The 14,926-nt window shown below is 39.3% G+C and overlaps 1 protein-coding gene across 6 annotated transcripts in view; it reads left to right on the top strand.

Annotated features, from left to right (window-relative positions):
• The window catches only part of CADPS (calcium dependent secretion activator), a gene marked incomplete at both ends in the record, with an annotated part of 451,723 nt that overhangs the window by 365,624 nt on the left and 71,173 nt on the right, over positions 1 to 14,926 (top strand). For all 6 annotated transcript variants that reach the window (XM_083355958.1, XM_083355955.1, XM_083355956.1 and 3 more), the window contains 2 exons: positions 4,480 to 4,554; positions 7,741 to 7,824. In XM_083355958.1, coding sequence (XP_083212084.1) covers positions 4,480 to 4,554; positions 7,741 to 7,824 — 159 coding nt within the window. The remainder of the gene's footprint in view (positions 1 to 4,479; positions 4,555 to 7,740; positions 7,825 to 14,926) is intronic.

Below are 14,926 nucleotides of genomic sequence, written 5' to 3'. Positions count from 1 at the left end.
GATGTAGTGCTTGCTTTGCTTTCCGAAGGTCAGAGCTATTTCTCTCCCTAAAGATTTAATCTTCCTGTTCAATTCCACCAGCATAAGTTCTGTTTGTTTCAATAGTACTTGCCAGGATGAGGAACTTTGAGGATCAAGTCTTTAATCTTTCTGGCTCCATTCTAGTGCTGCTGTGCCTGCTGCCATTCTTATTTGCATTGTAAACAAGATTTTAATTGAAAATATATTTGTCAATACATTTCACACTGTATTATTTTGCACACACCTAGCCATCGTTTTAGTTAAAACTCATAATTTATCCAACAAAAATGAACACTGGCATGAACACATGTCACCCTTCCTCATCTCCAACAAACAAAAGTTCTTGATTAAAACAATATGATAATGTGGCAAATTAAGCATGTCTTTGGACTTATATGCAAAACCCGATGGGGAGGGGGCTAGAAACCAGTTGAGAGAATATTTTCTTTTAAATTCTACGCTTTGCAACCATTTCTCATGGACTGCATTTTCAAAAGCATTGGTGCACTTTTGGAAATGTCCAACTTGCACGTGCTTTGATGTCTTTCTGCTCAGCCTACCATGCATGCAAAAGGAGCCCATTTCCATCCATGCATTAGGGGCAGACTGTGCCAGATTTGGGTGTATACAGTATTGTACCCAAAAAAAGATAGTTTTGCCTTTGTGTGCTTTCTGAATGGTGAATTGACCAACCTAGCTCCCCTAGTGTGCATGATGTCCAGTTGCAAGCTTCATTCTGTACTTAGTGGGTAGTATGTCTCAGTCTCTCAAAGGATCCCATTCGGCAGAACACATCTATGGCTTTGTGGGTCTCAGCAATTGTTCTGTTGAGCACGTTCTTCATGATATGGCATGTGACTTCTCAGCAGGACTGCCCGCATCTCACCTTCCAGAGGAAATATCTGCAAAAGTGTCTGTGGCTGCTGGAGAAAGAGGAGAGGGGGAGGGGTTGCACATGATATAACCTGTTTAGAAGATGGGGGTCCAAGGAGGATGTACCGTATGTGGTCTTCTAATCCTAGCACAAATTGGGAAAGTACCTTTCTGGCAAGGCTGCTTCCTGACTGTCCTCACGCTCCTGTGCCAATGGAAGCCTGTCGGTGCTTCCCAGCTAATTTGGGCCAACCTAGCAGCTTTCTTCAAAAGACGGATGGGAACAACTCCTTAAGTCTCTGTCTTTAGGCCCTCAGTATGAGGAAGGGAGGCAGAAGCAAGCACTAGGTGGGATTTCAAAATGCTGCTGCTTTTCCTTGCATCCTTTGTTGATTTCCCTGACCTTGCTGCAGGTTGCAAGCACTGTCTTTCCAAACCTCTCCAGCACTTCTGTGCCATTATTGGTGCATGCATGCCCAGGCACACTTTAAATGATGCTGACTTGCTTCTCCCCACCCATTTTTACACACACGCTTCTATACCCCAGTGCATCTAGAACACACCTCTGCAATTTAGTCCAAATGTACACAGCCAATTGAATGGGGTGGTAGAGTCCTACAATGGTAGAACGAGCTCTACAGCTTTAACCTGTAAGTAAAATAGATCTTTGCTTCACCCTATTGGAAGAAAAGATAGACAGGAAGGCGCCTTATGCCAATCACATCATTCATCCTGGCATTTGCCATTTTGTTTGGTGGCAGCTGAGAGGAACTCAGGCATGGAGCAATTCTTTCCGCTCATTTCCTTCTGGCAGGGATTTTCCCAGGGTTTCTGGTTCTCCTTTAATTGGAAATTTAAAGAATAAAACCTGGAAGCTTTTGCATAAAAAGTGTCTGCTCTGTCATTGAGCAAAGGCTCTTGATCAACCCAGTTGGTTCTCTACCTGCAGGTTTTTCTTTTATTTCATTAGGCAGACATATATAAAAACCCCTTCAGAGTAAGGTGGTATTGTTTGCTCTATTATTTGGATCTCTACCATCTGATTCTATTGAAGGTGTAGATGAAGGTGTCCAACCTTGGCACTTTTAAGACCTGTGGACTTCAACCCCCAGAATTCCCCAGCCAGTCAACTCCCAGAATCCTGAGAGTTGAAGACCATAAGTCCACATATCGCCAAGTTTGGGACAGCCCTCCTATAGATACAGCCTTAAAGGTAGTCTTGGACTCTTGACGCATCTGTCCTCTTTTTCATCCCAATTGTGTAGTTCTACAAAGCACGAAGGGGCCATCAGTGAAAGGATGGCACTGGGTGCTCTGCATCCCATTTGAACAGAAAGTTTATCTTTCCTTTAGCCATATCTCAGATCTGGAGATTATGTATCAGATAAGCCACCAAATCCCTAAAAACAACTAAGCCATTAGTGAACTCAATTGGTGTAAGATTAACGTTATTATGGTGACTTAAATGTTAATTACAGCCGGTAACTAGAACAGCCAAGAACCGATTTGATTTTGAAGTACAAAGCGAGTCAGGAAAAGCTCCTTTCATTTTGGGAGCGTCTCTCTTTCCAAGTGTCATTTTCATAAAATCCAGTGAGCAAGAGAGCTTAATAAATCTGCCCATTGAAACTCAAAAAAAAAAAAAAAAACAGCTGCCACGCCACTGCACTGTTCATATGGTCTTTTTTTTCTTTTCAATTGTAACAAAATGATATTTCTCTGTCTCACTAGGCGCAGGGGTAGGCAACCTCGGCTCTTTTATGACTCATGGACTTCAACTCCCAGAATTCAGCATAGTCATAAAAGAGCCGAGGTTGCCTACCCCTGCACGTTCTATGTAGGTGTCCTTGTTCCCTTTTCAAAAACCCCTTTTTGAATTTCTGCGCGATTCTCTCCAGTAGCAATCTCTCTGGGTATTTCAGGGGGGGGAAAGGGAATTTATTCATAATTTCATTTCCTGTTGCTTATTGTTTCTGTGCATGCTACTGCATTTTCATAGCCCCCTGTTTATACGGTCCCATTCTTTTGAAGGTTTTGTTTTTATTTATTGTTTACCTTCATATGTTCTTTTTCCTGTCTTCTGCACCTTCCTCTTTATTTCTGTCCCCAATCATCTGAAAGTTTGCTAAAGAGTGGGTAAGTGTGTCCTTACGTTTTCTTTTCTTCCAAGTTCCTGTTGTAGAATGTGACTGTTCCATTGAGAAAATAAATAAATAAATAAAGCAAACACTGAGCAGCTCAAACTAGAAAAGGAACTTTAGTCAATGCTAAGGGACCAAGGTCTGACACTTCTAATTGCCCCTCACACTCCTTTGTTCCCTAAAGCACAATTTAGTATTTACCACAGATCTGTCTATTCTAATGCTTTTTTTTTTTTTGGTTTGATATTTTTTTTTCCTTTTTGTATTTTAGATTGCTTTTTGCTTGTATATTAACATTTTAAAATAACATTAGCACAAACAAGTGGCAATAAATACAGTGACTAAGATCAGCACTTTCAATGTTTTATTTAATGTGGGGGAGAGGCGATGTGGAAGAAAATCATCATATATTAAATATTTTGTCTGTTCTTGGCAAAACAAAAGAATACGCCATAGTGTTTGTTTAGTCACCCAAAGACTTTATTTTTTTTTAAGAAAAAGGAAGTATGTTTGTTACAAATTAGCTGAAAATGTTCTTATCTTCCTTGAAAACAACTCAGAACAAAGTTAAGTTTGATCTGGTCAGTATTTGGGTGGAGGAGTGGGGGGGAGGGGAGGGGAGGAACTCTGTGTAGAAAGTGACGTGGATGTTTTGTTGGTATCAATCTTTTCTATGAGTCGGCATTAACCGAAGGCCCCAGCATGACCTAACTGGAGGGGTCCCAGTACTGCACTTGCCATCTTTTGCATGACTCAGAACACCCATGTCTCAATCATTATTACACTTGGTCAAAAAGGCCCCAATTCGCTCGAGTGCTTAACCAGCACCTGAATTGGAACGCTACATACTTATCTAATTTCCTTTCCAAAGGTGGATTCTAAAACTGATATTCTGCTTCCAGTTGTTCATACTCGATGGCTCCACATGCTGAAGCTTCTCTGCTTCAGTATCACTCATCTATAGGTTTCCTCTGACACAACAGCTTTGCTCTGCGCCCCAAAACAGCTGCCGTTGTGCTAGCCAGTGTTGACCTGTATTTCAAGTTGTTATTTCAGACTTAAAGAACGAGCATCTCGACCGTAAACTGTGAACAGCAGATGTAATATGCTCTTTTACCACTGGCGCTTCTTATTTTCCTGATTTACGTATAGCAAAGAGATGCTAGATGTTTATCCTGCATGCATTTGATTCTCCTTAATGTTGGCTCAGCTGCATGCACGAAATCAAAATTAGGATTTGACCAACATTCACAAATTCCTGTCAGAGGCTCCTTAGTCAAAGGCATTGTGTATATGTTAATTCATTACTGGCCACTACATTAGAACACATGTTAATCAACATGGAAGTACCATAGTCAATATCTGCAGTAAAAGTAAATAGCTATGTGCATTGCAATTGATTTACACTAATAATATTTTACTTCCATTCTTCTTCCATCCGTAGCACCAGTACCATTCAAAAATAGATGAACTAATTGAAGAAACCGTCAAAGAAATGATAACGCTCCTTGTAGCAAAGGTAACATTCAACCTCAGGTGAAGGTATTCATGGTTAATATTATCATTCAAAGGGAATACACACACATTCCCATACAAATGTGGCACATTTAAGACAATTAGATGGTTTGTTGTTTGTCATGAAAGAAATCTAATGCTACTTAGTCTTGATAGATTGAACGTCTCATGATTGTCATGTGCATAAAATGGATCAGAAAAAAGGTACAGGTAGTCCTCGACTTATTACGATAATTGAATCCAGAATTATGACTGAAAATCATGCCAGTCATTAAACAGGTCATCACATGACAGAACTGATTTATAGTGTGTGTGTCTGTGTGTGTGTGTGTGTGTGTGTATGTGTGTGTGTATGCAATTCTTAAATGAATCCATTGTCCACCATGGGTGCTTTTTTGCTGGAAACTGGATGTAGACATAGGTTTCCGGCAAAAAAAAAGAGAGGCATAAATGACAGTCTTGCTGCAAATGGCTATAAGTGTGGGCTGGTTGCCAAAATGTGACCATGGCGTTGTGGGTGCTGGCCATTAGAATTTCAAATCCAAGTTGTGCCCTTTTTTTTTTTTTTTTGGCTAAGCGACTATACGTCAAGGACTAACTGTATTCAATTACAGTTTATGGATCACAATATACATGTAACTTGTAGTTTTAGAATTCGATGATATCTTTAAGATCGCTGGTTGTTTGTTCTTCACTGGTCCTTGACAGCCTTAGAATGCTGAGGTTCCTTTGGAGAACATGACCTCTGAGTGGACATCCCTGATCTTTGGGTGTTCTCCTAAACTTCCCAGCACACAACTCCAACTCAAACTACCCCTTCTCTCTACCTTCCCACTTTAAACACCCACTGAATTTTCCATATAAATCCATACAAATCTCTTTGGGTCCCCAAAACTCATGAACTATCAGCTCATTCCAATTACCAGTTTAGGGAAAACAAGGTTCACAGCCAAGATAAGGAAGCAAGACATTTTACAGTTCTGGAAGGAGTTTTATTTGGGATTTCTCCCCCCCCCCCCCGCAAATACCGTAGTTCTTGAGGCAGTGTGGCTGACTTTATTCACTTTTACTTTCAATACTTTTATACTTGCATTCTGCAGTTGTGAGGTCTCTTTTCAAAACCTTTAGCAAAAGTATTTGCTTAAGGAAGTTTGCTTTCCTTACTGCTTCCTTTAAAAGCAAGATGGGGGGAATCCCTTCCCATAGCAAGACATTCGTTAATCATAGAGCCACTTAGAGTGATTCCATCAGCCAGAAAAATCAACAGAAATTGCAAGCCAGAGAGTCATATATTTGAAATGGGGAGGTATATAAATTGAAATAATAAATAAATAAATTTGACAAGTTGTAGATCTCACCTCTTTGGGCATCTCATCCATGTCCTCAAGATCCACTACTAGTGGTTTATAAAATATTATTTATGACTTTTAAGATTGAGGGTATCTTTTTATTGATTGGATTTAAAGTATATACTCTAGTGTACTGCTGTGTATGTACATTTTGTAGGCTTGGACCATTTTGTGATACATGAATATTTTTTGTTCCTCTTACTTATTCATTCCCCAGTACTTGGTCATTCCCTCAGTAATTTCACCCTATCACAAGAGGAAATGGGCCTGGTGTAAATACTAAGATGTTCTAAAACAAAGCATTCTTTATGCTCCTTGTGAGTCTTTAATACATTTATTTTAAAGCCATCAAAGAGGAATGCTTGATGAACACCCCAATAATTCAGACTTAGCCATTTGCCATGTCTACCACATCAATAGAAGTTTATAAATTCTGCCATTACATTGGAATAATGTGGCTGAACTTAATGGAAGTCATGTGGGAGAAAAAGGTAAAAAGGTTCTAGGAAATGAACAAATGTAAGGCTACTACAACCATCTGTAGAGTAGAAGGCAGTTGTTATATCAATAATGACATATACTAATTCTATCAATAAAGAAGAATATTTGTAGCTCAGGCTTGAATTGTGAGGTCCTTGATACTCTCTGAGTTTGGTTGTTTTCTTGCCGACATTTCATTACCCAAACTAGTGCACTGATGATGTTACCTAGTTTGGATAATGAAATGTCTACCAAGCTCAGAGAGCAGCAAGGACCCCTCATATACTAATTCTAATTCCAATCAGGAATTGTTACTGGGAAAAACCATCGCTTGCAAAATTCTTATACTGGCAGGTATAATCAGGTCATAACAAGCCATTTAATATCATCAGTGTTTTGCTTTAAAGGTAACAAAAATGTTATTTACTTTGTTTATAAATATTAATCTCACAAACTAATAGTTATTACAAGTGCCCCACATTGTCTTCTTCAAAGTCTGTTTGTAGTAATAGTTAATCTATGTGCACTTGAACTGGTGCCAAAAAAAGCAGGGTTGACTGTCCTTTGTTCGTTTTATGAAGTCATTCCAATTATATGGAACTATTATTAAAGGCCAATTAAATAATCTTAAGTAATAAGAGCATTAAATGCCAGAAAAACCCAGAATAATCAATATGTTCCTTTAATAAGGACATCTTGGCTTCTCTTTTGCCATTGACTACTCTGTTAATTAGGATGTGGTAGCTCAGTGGGTTAGGACGCTGACCTTGTCGATCAGAAGGTTGGCAGTTTGGCGGGTCGAATCCCGAGTGCTGCGTAACAGAGTGAGCGCCTGTTACTCGTCCCAGCTTCTGCCAACCTAGTAGTTCGAAAGCACGTAAAAATGCAAGTAGAAAAATAGGGACCACTACGGTCGGAAGGTAACAGTGCTCCATGCGCCTTTGGCGTCTACTCATGCCAGCCACATGACCACGGAGACGTCCTCAGACAAGCGCTGGCTCTTCGGCTTTGAAACGGAGATGAGCACCGGCCCCTAGAGTTGGAAACAACTAGCACACATGTGCGGGGGAACCTTTACCTTTACCTTACTCTGTTAATTAGAGAATGAGTATTTTTTTTAATCTAAGTGTATCAGTTAACATCCATTCGAGCAATTGTCCTACTTAGAAGACTGAGGATAGATTTATAAAATCCCATTTACACCAATAGACTGCTGGCTTCCTCACAGTTGTCATGATTTTATGAAGAAGAGCTTCTTGTCGCGCGCGTGTGTGTGCATGCGTGCACACATGCAACATGAGAGATTTGGGATTTATTTCTTTTATCTCTGGTTGAAATTTCTCTTTCTCTTTTTTTTTCAGTTTGTCACCATCCTGGAAGGTGTGCTGGCCAAGCTATCAAGATACGATGAAGGGACTTTGTTTTCTTCTTTCCTCTCATTTACTGTAAGTTGGTTTGCTGACACTTGGAGTTGGAATAAGCTGGAGCCCTCTGGCAATCTTTCCTTGTTATTCCCTGACACGTCTCTGAATATGTAGGGACCTAAAGACAGGTAGTCCTCAATTTATGACCACAGTGGAGCCCAAAATTTTTGTTTGCTAAGTGAGACAGTTGTTAAATGGGTTTTACCTCCTTTTACGAACTTTCTCGCCCCAGCTGTTAAGTGAATCACTTAACAGATGTGTATTCTGAATATTAGACTTTGTGATGCGTTGTGATGATGGGAACGTTGGTTCCTTAAAACTTGGAAACCAGAAATGTGAAATGTTAAGTTAAATATTAATGGGAAATTAAAAACTGGGGGAAACTAATTAGGACATTGATTGTCTATAAAGACTGAATGTTAAAATAATAAGGTTATGTATAAGCCAAAAATTATTGATAAATGTAAGAATGTCATCCTTATTTAATTGATTTAATAAGAATTGTATTAGTTTAAACAGGAGACAGTAAACGCTAAGGAGAAGAGAGGAAAAATTTAATGTAGCAGCTTGAGACTTGTACTAAAGGTACTTATATGTCATTGTATTATCGATTAACCCAGCCACCATGCGGCTTTTCAAATACTTAAATGTAAAATTAGAAAATCAATAAACATTTTTTAAAAAAATAAATAATAAGTGAATCACCGCAGTTGCCAAGCTATTGACACGGTTGTTAAGTGAATCTGACTTCCCCATTGACTTTGCTTGTCAGAAGGTTGGGAAAAGGTGATCACCTGACTCTGGGACATGGCAACTGTCATAAATATGAACCTGTTGCCCAGTGTCCAAATTTTGATCACATAACCTCAGAGAGGCTACAACGGTCGTAAGTGTGAAAAACGGTCATAAATCCCAGTTTCAATGCCATTGTAACTTTGAACGCTCACTAAACAAACTGTTTTACGTCGAGGACTAACTGTTATGCTCAGAAAATAAGAATTAGAAGATCATTGGAGGTCAACATTTGCTTTCAGCTATTTCTGATTACCTGGTTAAAAAAAAAGAGAGAGAGAGCAAGAGATGGGGGGCAAGACAGGGTGGCTCTATTATCCAGGGTCAGCTGGTGATATTTTCATGCCTGGATCAAAAGTCTAGGTGGCATTCTTACCCTATTCAAGAATGTGCCTGGAATAATAGCTGGTGTAATAGCATCTTCCATTTTTGAGATGTTTTACTGGCTTAGGAAAGATCACATAGCATACAGGGAGACTTCCAACTTACGACCAGAACTGAGTTCCAAGTTTCTGTTGCTAAGCAAAACAGTTGTTAAGTGAGCTTTACTGCATGTTATGACCTTTCTTGCCACAGTTGAATTAAGTGAATCACTGCAGTTGTTAAGTTAGTAACGCAGTTCTTAAGTGAATCCGGCTTCCCCATGGACTCTGCTTGTCAGAAGGTCACAAAAGGTGGTAGGTGGTCACGTGACCCAGGGACACGTGCAAACTTCATAAATATGAACCAGTTGCTCATGTGATCATGGGGATGCTGCAACAACTGTTTGTGGGAAGAAAGGTTCATGTTACTTTTTTCAGTACCCTTGTAACTTCGAACAGTCATTAAAGTAACAGTTGTAAGTTGAGGAATACCTTTATGCTGCAGAGGGGTTAGCTTAGGGAGCTCGGGTGAAGTTGGAGGGTAGTCATTGTTGATCTCCAACAGCTACCATCTGAAGGAGGTCCCTCATAGTAGAGCAGAGCAGAGTAGAGCATAGTTGGCAGAACGAAAATATTTGGAGTGCATATAGTAATAGCAATAGCACTTAGACTTGTATACCGCTTCATAGTGCTTTACAACCCTCCATAAGCAGTTTATAGAGTCATCATATTGCCCCAACAATCTGGGTCCTCATTTTACCCACCTCAGAAAGATGGATGGCTGAGTCAACCTTGAGCCGGTGAGAATTGAACTGCTGGCAGTTGGCAGAATTAGCCAACTGAATTACTGCATTCTAACCACTGGCCCACCACACCTCTTATGTGACTTAGAGAAGTTAAAAAAAACTGAGTAGAGGGGGATCTGGGATGGGAAAGGAAGCAGAATGCAAGAAGAACTGATTGAAAGTCATAGGGGAAAGATCCAAGTTCAAAGGGCACCAAGAATTCGAGAGCTGTAAACAGGGCTTTATGCGGTGTATGGGTATAGTTGGGTGGTGTACAGGTAGCCCTTGACTTACTGCTGCAACTGAGCTCAAAATTTCCACTGCTAAGTGAGGCAGTTGTTAAGTGGGTTGCACCTCATTTTACAACCTTTTTTCCCCACAGTTGTTAAGCAAATCGCTGCAGTTATTAAATGAACCATGCAGTCATCAAATGAACCTGGCTTTCCCCATTGTGGAAGGCCAGTTAGGAAGGTTACAAATGGTAATCACATGATCTCAAAGCAGTGCAACTCTCATAAATACATGCTAAGCCCCCAAATTTAGATCACGTGACCATGGGATGCTGCAATGGTCATAAGTGTGAAAAACAGTCATAACTCACTGTTGTAACTTTGAACAGCCACTGAGTGAATGGATGTCACTTAAGTCACTGTCCTGTGGGTCTGCCTTGTTTTACCTTAACTTATATTCTAATTAATTTGGATTCTTTATTCACTGCCTTTCAAGATACATGTTAAACTGCTTTAAAATATAGCTAAAAGAAGCAATCAAGATGAAAAATAAAACTCCATTAAATCTGGCAAAACCAACATTTCTTTACTGCTGCATACTATCACGGAGAATTTTGCAGAGATAAAAATAGAGCCACATAAACTCATTCAAACTTATTTCAAATTAATCCAGCTATTATCTTAGAATTTCTGCCCCCACCAAGGGAAAATTACAACTTAATTTTTGAAACGAATCCAAGTGGTCTTAGGAAGAGCATCTGCTGCCATTTCCTTCCCTGCATGCCAGACAAGATTGATTAAGAGAATGAAATGGCTATAGAATATTTGCTTTCTCAAGTCCAAAGAAAAGAGTAAGGTCCAATTTTTCAAGCTCGAGACTTACAGCTTGCGTGCCCATTCTCCGCTTCTGGTTCCTCTGTTCTGTTCTGCGGCACAAAGAAATAAAAACATCAACATCAGAACAGGGATAGATATTCTGCTACTGTCACTGAGAGCTCCCATTGCTGCATTTCCCATAATCATAAAACTACATAACAGAATTAGTAGACATTTCCACAGAACTAAAAGCAATAAGGGATGTGGTGGCTCAGTGGGTTAGGACGCTGAGCTTGTCGATCAGAAGGTCGACAGTTTGGCGGGTTGAATCCCGAGTGCCGCGTAACAGAGTGAGCGCCTGTTACTCGTCCCAGCTTCTGCCAACCTAGCAGTTCGAAAGCACGTAAAAATGCAAGTAGAAAAATAGGGACCACTACAATGGGAAGGTAACAGCGTTCCATGTGCCTTTGGCGTCTAGTCATGCCGGCCACATGACCACGGAGACGTCCTCGGACAAGCGCTGGCTCTTCGGCTTTGAAATGGAGATGAGCACCGGCCCCTAGAGTCGGAAATGACTAGCACGCATGTGCAGGGGAATCTTTACCTTTACCTTTAAAAGCAATAAAGAATGCAGCTGAAGGAAAAGATATTGCCACTTAAAATTAGAGACATTACCTACTGGAAGGTCACTGAGATGAAGATATCTTTGTGTGCTAAGAAAGAAGCACCAAGAGAAAAACCTAATGAACATCAGCCAGTAATTTCATTTCTCCGATTTCAACGTCCAATTTCAATCTGAGTTAGAAAACAAGGTGTTGGTTGGTTAAGCTTGCTTTTTCTTCGAAATAATTAGCAGCAAAGGATATAGAAGTGCTCCTTTGGAAGGTTTGGAATGAACAGCATCACCTCTACTAAACTATTTTCTTTGGATCCAGTTTCTTCCTCTCTGGTACCACATAATATTTTCTGAATGGTGATAAAGGGATGTCCCAGTGTGGTGCAGATGGGTCAATGAATCTGGAGAACATCAAACTAGTTCTTAATTCAGGGAGATAATCCAAAAACCTAGGATGCTTTGGCCTTTGCTGATCAACACAGCAACTACCAATTAGTGTGAGCTGCACAGCCTGCCGTTAAATTTCTACATCCAGGCATTATGAAAGATTTTTTTTAAGCCTACATGTGATGCCAAAACCAAGAACTTAAAAACACCGCTGGCAGACATGCCTATAGAAGTTGGAAGCTGTCATATGCAAGTCCTTGATGCCCTAGTCATTGAAAATCACTGTAATTTTAGAGGCAGTTCTATCCCATACTTTCAGAAGGGAAATAATGTCATTGACCAACATTTTAAGATTGTTGAAATGGCTCTTACAACAACATACCTCATCTTTCCACCAGGAAACAGTATATGAATGCTAACGAATAGTAATGGCAGTAGATCGGGTTACTGGGATTATTGAGTGACTAAGTGTGGCTGTGATCCAGCATTCTTGGATTGCCTGTAGATGCTGTAACTCTTGTAGACCCAGTGGGGGTTCATTTTTCTGAAAGATCCCATAAAGGAAGCAGCAGAAAATGCACTTCTCCTGAGTGAGGTATGTTTCATATAAACTTTGTAGGACCATTTAAGGGTTTCTTAATTGTGGATGCATGTTCAGAATAGCTACAGATATTTCTAATGACTTCAACAACACCCACACATGCTACAGATCCATTGCAATATATGCCCATGAGAACAGCTGCACCAGGACAATTGATGACTATATAATTTACACAATGTGTAACTGAAGAGTTCAAAGACTTCTGAAAAGGAATGAAATCCAACATATCACATCAGCAGTGTCTCAGCCGACTATAAACAGACTGACCAAAAGATTGTTCATATTTTCAAGATTGCTTTGCAACAGACATTTGGAGAAAATGTCGTTTTGAGTCAAACATTTTCAGACTTCTTGTTCTTTCTATTGCAACACAGTGTATCCAACAACACACAAAGCACCAACAATATTGCTTTAGTTAAACCTTACATCCCAGGCTGCGCCTTCTGAAACCTAATTCAGGAAGAAGCATTCAAGACAAGCAAGTTTGTCATGCAGCAAGCAACCCTCTCAGGCAGAGAGATAACAATTTCTATTGGACTGGCAAAAGACTATAAAGAAGAACCAGACAGATCGAAGAAAACAAATGGTCTTCTCTCTTGTATCATAGAAACTGCTCCTTATAATATATGGAGACACATATTGATGAGCTAGAGATAAGAAATAATAAATTGTTTGCAGAATCAATCTAGAGAGACATACAAGTGGTAGTTACTCCAGAGCAGGGGTCTTCAAACTCGGCCTTTTTATGACTCATGGACTTCAACTCCCAGAATTTCCCAGCCAGCGTGCCTGACTGAGGAATTCTGGAAGTTGAAGTTCACACGTCATAAAAGGGCCGAGTTTGAAGACCCCTGCTCCAGAGTCACCAGTAGATTTGGACACACCAAACATTTTTGTCTGTGATAACAAACCTTACCCAATTTATATATAAAAACCACAACATCATGTAGATTGTATCTTGGCAGAGAAAGGTGTAGGGACTGAGTCTTTCTTAATAAGTATGCCTGTGACAGCTAATTAAGTATGTTGGTTTGCCTGTATATGATGTAATTTTTCCAAATTCATCAGAGTTAGTTCTTACAGAAGTTTCAGTAAAGTAAGCCACATCTACCCATGAATCAAGCATCTTTTGTTTAATTGGTAGAAAAGACACAATAACAATAGTAAAAATAGAAATAGCAATTATCATCCTCAAAGTTCACCAAACCATCTCTTTTATTGTCCAGTATATTAATTAGCCTAATATGAAAGTCACAGAATATGTATGTATGTCAATAGTATAAGATTTTTCAGCTCTTACTTTAATTTGTGCATTGTAATAGGCACATATATCCCACATACTAAAAAAAAGTCATGTCCCAATGAACTTTCTAACCTTTTCTTTTAACCTTCAAGCTGGATGTTTCAGCACTTTTGGAAAGCATTTTAACAGAAGCAAAACATGTCTGCTGAACCTTGTGAGTAGCAGTTTTAGTTTTAATGCACGACATGTGGAGCTTCTCTCCAGATATCGTGCAACATTTGAACACTAAAGCACTAATTTTGGCAGATTTCATTGCAAACAACGAGACCACATCCTACAACATGAAGACACTTGTGAAAACAGCCATTCCAGTTTAGTTGCTTCATTAATAGAAGTGTTGCCTCTGCTGCAAGCACGTTTTATAAATCAAAACATAGTTGTTAATAAACAGGGTCCAGAACCAGAATTGAACACTGAATAAGATATTGGTTAATATATTTACATTAGACCATTTACCCTGTTGAGTTGGAATGGATAGCTTGTTTTAATTTATCCAGAAATAAGAGAAAGAAAGAAAGAAAGAAAGAAAGAAAGAAAGAAAGAAAGAAAGAAAGAAAGAAAGAAAGAAGGAAGGAAGGAAGGAAGGAAGGAAGGAAGGAAGGAAGGAAGGAAGGAAGGAAGGAAGACAAGGATGAGGCACATGGTCTTACAACTCTTTTAACACCCTACTAAGCTATGATTTAACAAACTGAGCATTGAACCATTGAATGGGTCCCCCAAATAAGATGTTATTGAGAAACATCCCATACATTGATATTATTCCTAAAAAAAGCTTAACATGTTAGCTTAATTCTCATAGCTATCTTGGCAAATAATCAGAAATTATGCTACTGCTATCTAGTCAGTCTTCTATTATAAAGGTAAATATATAATTTGATAGCGGGGGGGGTGTGTGTGGAATGTAGCTAGAGCATTTTTTAAAAAAATTCAAAACAAGCAGCTATCTACCAAGTTCTTTCATCAAACATTGTTCAGTTTCTTAGAAAATGACATGTCACCAGGGCTCTTATGACAAGTCGTTTTATCACCTAGTAGGATACCTTCATTTTCAATCCTTGCTGTGAAATCTATCTTAAAATTAATACATCAGTTTTCCTAATAGCATTCGCACTAACCACATCATTATAAAGTACTTCCTGGGGTTGTTTTTTTTCCTCTCCTTTCTGTATGAGACATCATTCCATATTTGGTTGATAGCTGAAGAAAGATGCTTTTTACAGTCAGTGATGTT

The sequence above is a fragment of the Vipera ursinii genome (assembly GCF_947247035.1).
Source record: "Vipera ursinii genome assembly, chromosome: 2".
NCBI lineage: Eukaryota > Metazoa > Chordata > Lepidosauria > Squamata > Viperidae > Vipera > Vipera ursinii.
Note: the sequence above shows the minus strand (reverse complement) of the source record. Positions and strands in the feature narration are given on the sequence as shown.